An 8,900-nucleotide genomic window follows, 5' to 3' on the forward strand; every position below is an offset into this window, starting at 1 on the left:
CTACCAAGCTACTAAATAAAAAGTTATAAGACCAGAATAGTTCACTTCGTTTTAAGAGGGCGGCTATATTAGACTAACATGGCTGCTGTTTGACATCATCCTCTTATTAACCCGTGAAAGAGACAGGAGCCTAATATCGAGAGATGAAGTTCCAGGCGACAGTAGACTGTCATGACGTAAAGAGAAAAAGTAGCCAGGTACTAACGAAAACGTTATTAGACCTGAGATGTTGGACTTCGTTTCAAGATGGCGGCCATATTAGACTAACATGGCGGATGTTTGACGTCATTCCATTTTTCACCCGATGAAGAGATGGGATTCTATCATCGAGAAATGAAGTTTTCCGTTACAGTTTTATATCTTGATATCCACACAAAAAGTACCGAGCTACTAAATAAAAATCTTTTAGACCAGAAAAGTTGACCTTCGTTTCAAGATGGCGGCAATATTCGACTTACATGGCTGTTGTTTGGCATGATCCTCTTTTTAACCCGTGAAAGGGATGGGAGTCTAATATCGAGAGATGAAGTTTCAGGCGACAGTAGACTGTATTGATGTAAAGAGAAAAACCAGCTAGGTACTAAGAAAAACGTTATTAGACCTGAAATGATGTACTTCGTTTCAACATCTCGGCTATATTTGCATAACGTGGCCGATGTTTGACATCATTCTTTTTTTCACCCGTTGAAGAGATGGGATTCTATCATCGAGAGATGAAGTTTTACGTGACATTTTAATATTTTGATATCCACACAAAAACTACCAACCTACTACTTAAAAAGTTATTAGACCAGAAAATTTACACTTTGTTTCAAGATGGCGGCCATATTAGACCAACATGGCCGTTGTTTGGACTTCATCCTCTTTTTAACCCGTGAAAGAGATGGGATTCTAGTTTCGAGGAATCAAGTTCCAGGCGACAGTAGACTGTCTTAATTCAAAGACAAAAACCACCAAAATACTAAGAAAAACGTCATTAGAGCTGAGATGTTGGGTTTTCTTCCACGATAACCACCATATTAGATCAACGTAAAAAGAGGATGATGTGAAACATTGGTTGTTGTTTGGACTTCACACTCTTTTTAACCCGTTCAAGAGATGGGATTCTTATTTCATGATGTGAAGTAACAGGGGAGAGTAGACTGTCTTGATATAGTGACAAGCACTACCAAGGTTCTAAGAAAAATTATATTAGACCTGAGATGCTGGACTTCGTTTCAAGATAGCGGCCATATTAAACTAATATGGCCGATGTTTCACATCATGCCCTTTTCCGCCTGTTGAAGAGATGGGATTCTAACATCGAGGGATGAAGTTTTACGTGACAGTTTTATATCTTGATATTCACACAAAAACTACCAGGCAGCAGCTACTAAATATAAACTTATAACACCAGAATATTTCACTTCGTTCAAAAACAGCGGCCATATTAGACTAACATGGCCGTTGTTTGACATCATCCTCTTTTCAACCCGTGAAAGAGATGGGAGCCTAATATCGAGAGATGAAATTCCAGATGACAGTAGACTGTCTTGACGTAAAAAGAAACTCTAGCAAGGTACTAACGAAAACGTTATTAGATCTGAGATGTTGAACTTTGCTTCAAGATGGCGGCCATATTAGACTAACATGGCTCATGTTTGACATCATTCCCTTTTTCACCCGTTGAAGAGATGGGATTCTCTCATCGAGAGATGAAGTTTTACGCTACAGTTGTATGTCTTGATATCCACACAAAAAGTACCAAACTTCTAAATAAAAATGTTTTAGACCAGAAAAGTTGATGTTCGTTTTAATATGGCGGCAATATTCGACTTATATGGCTGTTGTTTGACATGATCCTCTTTTTAACCCGTGAAATAGATGGGAGCCCAGTATCGAGAGATGAAGCTTTAGGCGACAGTAGACTGTCTTGAAGTAAAGAGAAAAACTAGCAAGGTACTAACGGAAACGTTATTAGATCTGAGATTTTGGACTTCATTTCAACATGGCGGCCATATCAGACTAACATGGCAGATGTTTGACACAATTTCACCCGTTGAAGAGATGGGATTCTATCATCGAGAGATGAAGTTTTACGCTACAGTTTTATATCTTGATATCCACACGTAAAGTACCAAGCTACTAAAGAAAAATATTTTAGACCAGAAAAATTGAACTTCGTCTCAAGATGGCGGCACTATTCGACTTACGTGGCTGTTGTTTGACATGATCCCCTTTTTAACCCGTGAAAGAGATAGGAATCTAATATCGAGAGATGAAGCTCTAGGCGACAGTAGACTGTCTTGAAGTAAAGAGAAAAACTAGCAACGTACTAACGGAAACGTTATTAGATCTGAGATTTTGGACTTCATTTCAACATGGCGGTCATATCAGACTAACATGGCAGATGTTTGACACAGTTTCACCCGTTGAAGAGATGGGATTCTATCATCGAGAGATGAAGTTTTACGCTACAGTTTTATATCTTGATATCCACACATAAAGTACCAAGCTACTAAAGAAAAATATTTTAGACCAGAAAAATTGAACTTCGTCTCAAGATGGCGGCACTATTCGACTTACATGGCTGTTGTTTGACATGATCCCCTTTTTAACCCGTGAAAGAGATAGGAATCTAATATCGAGAGATGAAGCTCTAGGCGACATTAGACTGTTTTGAAGTAAAGAGAAAACTAGCAACGTACTAACGGAAACGTTATTAGACCTGAGATTTTGGACTTCATTTCAACATGGTGGACATATTAGACTAACATGGCGGATGTTTGACACAGTTCCCTTTTTCACCCGTTGAAGAGATGGGATTCTATCATCGCGAGATGAAGTTTTACGCTACAGTTTTATATCTTGATATCCACGCAAAAATACCAAGCTACTAAATAAAAATGTTTTAGACCAGAAATGTGGCACTTCGCTTCAAGATGGCGGCAATATTCGACTTATATGGCTGTTGTTTGACATGATCCTCTTTTTAATCCGTGAAAGAGATGGGAGCCCAATATCGAGAGATGAAGCTCTAGGCGACAGTAGACTGTATTGATGTAAAGAGAAAAACCAGCTAGGTACTAAGAAAAACGTTACCCATTTATTCACCTGGGTGGAGAGAGGCATTGTGAGAGTGAAGTGTCTTGCCCGAGAACACGACACAATGTTCCCGACCAGGGCTCAAGCCCGAACCACCCAATCCGGATTCCAGCGTGCTAAATAATACTCAAACGCGTCTCCAACACCCAGTTTCTCAGTTGCAAATAGGGAAATCATTTCATAAATCAATTTAGTCACAAACCTTCACAACGTTCCACCAGTGTTTCACTTTAGCAAAGTACATGCCATCCGAGCTGTAGAGAACATAATAGGCGGTCACCCATTGGCTAGCATCGTACCTTCCTTGGGTATTAATCCCAGTGACCTTCATCGTCCGCCCAAGGTCGACTTGTAGAAACTGATGGTGGTTATTGTGTTTGGCTGCCCACGATCCGACGAAGCGGCCATGCTTTCGGCGGTGAAGCCTGGCGAGCCATGGAGCGTGGAAATGGTTGTGGTACGACGAGGCAGTAATGGCTCGGTTTTTGATTCGTCCATTTTGCATCCCAACGGGGTTCGTACAGAAACGTGCTGTTTGGTGAAACAAAACAACAAAGCGTTTTAAACAGTAACATCCAACCAGGTTTATGGGACGTAGTTGCTTGTCCAGTTCCATTGGCGAATATTTTGCCTTGTTCTCATTTTGCGAGTTTATGGACCTAGCCGACATCGACTCGGTCTATAAATCCTGAATACGGACCTCATGCTAATCCAACAACATCTACATAGCATAAAAAACTGCGCTTTCAATGAATTTTTGAAAGAAAAACTTAATGGGATCTAGAAACCGTGTGCAAATAGGGTTTTCCAGGACGTCATCAGTACATTACCTTAGCTCTTGCCTGTTTCTGTTAGGTTTAACTTTGTTTTTAAAGTTATTACTACCTAGAAATCCTGAAGGGGGTTACAGATTCAATGTTCCAGCCCAATTCAGGTTTTCCCAGATACCATTTCCAGCCTATTTTGGCCCAAGTCCCAGCCCCATTCCCACCTTTATGGCTTGCAATTCCTAGTTCCAGGGACCCAATTCACATTTCCCCAGTGAAAAAAACATAGGCAAATCCCAGTTTTCATTTTACCCCTCCAGGTTCTTCTACCTACATTAATATTTGATTATCTCTATCGAGAAAACGAGGAGAAACCTCTTTAAAACTGTAAGTCCAAGGGAATGAGAAGTTCCTCACTCACCTCCCCCATAGTAACAGCCATAGATCTCCACTCGCATAGCAACATAGCTTCGGAAAGCCTTGGGATGAAAACGAATGAACTTGGCTCGGATTGGAGGCGCCAGTTCATGCTCTACGATTGTATAGCGATCAAAGTTCGCTTGAAACACCTAAAAGCAAATCAAGAAAAGAAAACTTTTTTTAAGGAATAGGCCACTTCCGAGTCGCTTTTTGCCTCTGTATCAAAAACGAGTCTTTGCGCGAAACCGTTCATATGGAAATGCGTTCTGCCTACAGGTTCATTTTCATGCAAATCAAACTCATTTTCATATGAAAGATTTTGGACGAAGACTTGTTTTGAAACAGAGGCACAAGGTAACTCGGAAATGGCCTATTGAAATTAGCCTGTCACGCGGAAATGGCTAAATTCCCACATTTAGCCGCCTCTTGCCTCGGCATTTGCGGGTATCCTTCCATAACTTAGCTTCCCGCGTAAGGGCAATTATGTGCAATGAGAGCTTTTTTACTGTTTTCTTCACGGATCGTCGATCGAGTGGCGAAAAACCACAAAAATAAACGAGAGAAAAGGGCTTCTGCGGGCTGGATTAAAATTTCGGGAATTTCCAATAGACAGAAAAGTCCTGAGAAAATTATTTGCCACACAAGTAGAAAAGTAGACTACGAGTTGTCGTTCTTTTGCTTTGGCCGACGAAATCTGACAACGAGAAGCGGGCGTGAGAGAGAAAAAAAACCCTTCTGGCCCCCAGATTTAGCGCGGCTATTTTTTCTCGCGCCTTTTTTATCTCGTCGCACTTGACGGAATAAGTGAAAGATCTGAGGGACTACTCGTAGTCTGGTAATAAAACAGAATCACAACAAACCTTATTTCTTCCATACTCCATATATGCTCTAAACCGTTTTCCATCTAGACTATATTTAACAGTGTAAGTTGTCACCCACTGGTGGGCATCGTGTCGACCCTGTGTAGCCACGCCTGTAATTTTGGCCGGCCGGCACAGTTCCACTTGCAGCCACTGATGTGCGTTTCTGCCTCTAGCTACCCAGGCTCCTGCTCGGCCGTGCCCGTTGGGCTGGTTGATTCGAGCACGGTCTGGGCCGTGGACGTGGTTCCAGGATGAAGAAGCACTTAGTGCGCTGCTAGGTATGCGGTAATCTTCCAAACCGAGAGGCATCTTACAATGATCTGAAAAGGAAAGAGATAAAGGTTTTAAGCCTTGCCGTGATCAGGGGCCCGTTTCTCGAAGGTCTCGAAAAGTTTTCGCACCCGGAAGGCCATAGCAAAATCTCAAACCTTACGATTACAGAACTGTTTTATTCACATATTCCTAACATGAAGAGAGGTTCTCTTCATACAAAAAGTTTCAGGCGTATACACCCCTCTGTTTTTAGATACAGACTACTTAAAAATGGCTTTCCTGGTTCGAAAAGTTTCCGGGGCTTTCAAGAAACGGGGCCCAGGTTTGTGTAAATAATTAAGAGACATTTACGTGACAATGTCATTAATGTTAGATATATTAATTTCACAGCAAAATTTGCCAGGTACTAAAATATTAACATTGTCAAAATTGTTAGCGTTTCTAGAATCATTTACGCAAATTACAAGAGTCGTTATTGTTAAAACAGGGATCATTAACGTTGCTGGAAACGGAAGCAGAAGGAATGGACCAATGGTTAATTTTTCCAAGCAAGAAGTCTGTTTCGAGTTACTCCATATATTTTTTTTATGTTGCTTGCTTTGCACGATTGTTTCAATGGTTATTATTCCGCAGGATCTTTTTCTTTTTTGGTGAAACCCTTACTGGATCTCAAGCGTGACAAAAATCCGTTGATTTTCGGCCAGGAAATATAAGGAAAGTAGATTGCAAGACTGTTTCATTCAAATTCGAGTTTTGTGGCAGTGAGTTAGATCAACAAAAAATTTCTTAAAATCAGACCTCGCACCATGTGACTCCAAATCTGCGCGCTGATTGGATAGTTGATTGCTTTGGTCTGTGAATCAAAACATGTGTAAAAGCTGCATTGCGCTGGTATGGTAACTGGAAATCTTAGCCCTACTACAAAGTAGATGTTTGCTCAGTGACCTGGCCTTTGAATGGGAGCTGAGGCTGGAGGTGACGCTGTTTTGATAAAAACCTCACTGCTTTTGTTGTGTAAATCAAAGTTGTTCCAATGCTAACTAGTTTGCATTTGAATAAGAAAAGCAGAGAGGTTTGTATCAAAGCAGGATTACCTCCAACCTCGTTTGCATTCATAGGTCAAGTCGCTGAGAACACAAATATAAACTGGCCTATAATGAGTAAATATACTACGATTATCAGTTGAGCAAGGCGCAACAGACGTTTGGTGACCAGGTTTTAACGTTCAAATCATGTTGTTGTTACCAGCAACTAGGTCCGTTTCAACTGATAATCGTAGTATCTCTATTTCTTTACTTTCCACCAACCTGCAAAGCATCCATAGAACTCTGCTCGCATGGAGATGTGTCCATACCAGTGCCAAGGCATGATACGGATGTACCTTGTTTTGATATTTGGCACCAGCGGGTATGATTTCACAGTGTTCTGATCTCGGTTTCCTGGGAAATACTGTTAACAAACAAACCACAATACCCAAGGTGAGACCAACGGTGCACTTTCCAACGAAAACAGCCCCGTTGCGTTCTTCCGGTTTCCAATTAAAAATGTTGTTACGCGTGATTTTTTTTTTCTCGGCCTCAACGCAAAAAGGCTTTTTCAGTATTGTGCAAAAGTAATTCAAACGAAATCCGATGAAATTCGAGAATTTCGAGGTTTTCGACGAAAATGAACGAAATTTCGTTTGGAAAAAAATTAGGAAAGGTTTCTTCAAAACTTCGGAAACCCATTATTTCTACTGATACAAAATTTCGTGAAATTTCGCCTGGCTTCGTAAAACTTTGCGACGAGCTTTCGCTCGATCAGGTCTTGAAAATACGCTTCAAGTCTTCGAAAATTCGTTCGAAAGTTCGTTATGTACACGCATGTTTTGATTAACATAAACTGAAAGAGAAAGAACGCAAAATAAACGTTTTTTGTAGGCTTACAGAAGGACGAAGGGCAAAATTTTACAAAATCAGTTAAATTGCACTACTTTTGCACAGTTCCATATGTACAAAAAGATTTCAACTTGTATTATACGAACCTTTCTCCCGTGTTTTTGCTTGTAGTCGACGAAGTGAATTCCGTCCAGCGCGTATCTCAGGTAGTAATGTGTGACCCATTGCCTATAGTCCTGCCTACCCTGTGTCGCTACTCTTACGATAATAACCGCCTTAAGAAAGTCAACCTGTGCGGAAAAACAAAACATCAGAAAAGCGCAATTTAGTATGGACGGACAAATTTAACAATCAGATTATGAGCTCGAGATTCTTATTTCTAGTTGATGAGGGCACAGCGCTCGTCAATAATCACGCATAGAAATCGTGAGCGATTGTTTCATTATGAATCTAGTCATTTAAAACTCTATCTAAATCCTCTTCACAGACACTTAGAAGACGCAAAGAAAAGGCCGCCATTTGTTTAAAACTGCACACCGCTAGACTAGTCACCATCTACAGTAGAATAGATAGTGAGTAGCGTAGCCAATAAAGCCTGTCCAGCAGCCATGCAAATTTATTGGAACAAAAGAAAGTGTTTCCATAAGAAAAGTAATGAACTCCCACAGGATTGGTTTGGTACATCAACATGGCCACCGTTTCATTGTTTTGGAACACCAGTAGGGAACTCAAGCACGCACGTTTTTGAGACGCGGACGGTAGCCGGAAGTGAGCTACCTTCACTTTTGACTTGTCCTCACACAACCATATTCACATTGCTAAGTATCTTTTCTTCATTAGAGAAGAGTAGTATAAAAAATCTGGGAGACAATACGGTCCTAGCATGCGAAATCTTCTCTTCCGGTTGTCGTACGCGTCTCAAAAACGCGCGTGCTTGAGCTCCCTAATATGGCTGCCATGACGTCATGTGCATACACTCCATAAGAGAACGGCATTCACGATAGGACGTTCGTAAATTTATACCAGTAACAATAAGAACTTTACTATAAGAATGAATAAGTGCAACGTGGTCTCAACAAAGCTGGTTTACGTTTCCTTCACTTTATGGTCAGAGTTTTTTGTTACCTGAAGCCATTGGTGTCGGTTGTTTGTTTTTGCACACCAGGATCCAACGTAACGCCCACGTTTAGAATGATGTAACCTGGCGCGAAAGGCAGCATGGTATCGATCCCAGTTAGATGAGGCAGTGATTCTCTTATTCCCAATCCGTCCACTCTGCATTCCCATTGGCTGGTTACACAAAGGGCCTAGAACAGATGAAAAGTGTTAGCCTAAGAGAAACTGCATAACTTTATTTGGTCATGTAAATTTTGTAGGTATGTTCTGCCTAAGAATGAAGCTGTTGTGTCGTCATCTCTCAAAGCCATTAATAATTCATCAAGTTTAAACAAAGGAATAATGATCGCGACAGTGTTTGGATATCTAATCTTAATTAGCAAGGATTTTTACCATTTTATTTCCTAATTTTTTATTTAGTTTTAGTTTCGATTGAGAAGATATATCAAACATTCAAGACAATGTTTGACCACATTTCCTCGAACTCGTCAAAAATACTT

General features: G+C 40.7%; 1 protein-coding gene across 1 annotated transcript in view; it reads right to left on the reverse strand.

Annotated features, from left to right (window-relative positions):
- LOC145468730 (uncharacterized) overlaps window positions 1–8,900 on the reverse strand; it is a 181,602-nt gene that overhangs the window by 163,338 nt on the left and 9,364 nt on the right. Inside the window, exons 11-16 of the mRNA XM_081452434.1 lie at window positions 8,410–8,591; window positions 7,431–7,574; window positions 6,715–6,856; window positions 5,132–5,454; window positions 4,273–4,420; window positions 3,287–3,615 (exon numbers count right to left, since the gene is read on the reverse strand). Of these exons, the coding sequence (XP_081308560.1) occupies window positions 3,287–3,615; window positions 4,273–4,420; window positions 5,132–5,454; window positions 6,715–6,856; window positions 7,431–7,574; window positions 8,410–8,591 (1,268 nt within the window). The remainder of the gene's footprint in view (window positions 1–3,286; window positions 3,616–4,272; window positions 4,421–5,131; window positions 5,455–6,714; window positions 6,857–7,430; window positions 7,575–8,409; window positions 8,592–8,900) is intronic.

The sequence above is a fragment of the Orbicella franksi genome, chromosome 14, assembly GCF_964199315.1.
Source record: "Orbicella franksi chromosome 14, jaOrbFran1.1, whole genome shotgun sequence".
Classification (NCBI taxonomy): domain Eukaryota; kingdom Metazoa; phylum Cnidaria; class Anthozoa; order Scleractinia; family Merulinidae; genus Orbicella; species Orbicella franksi.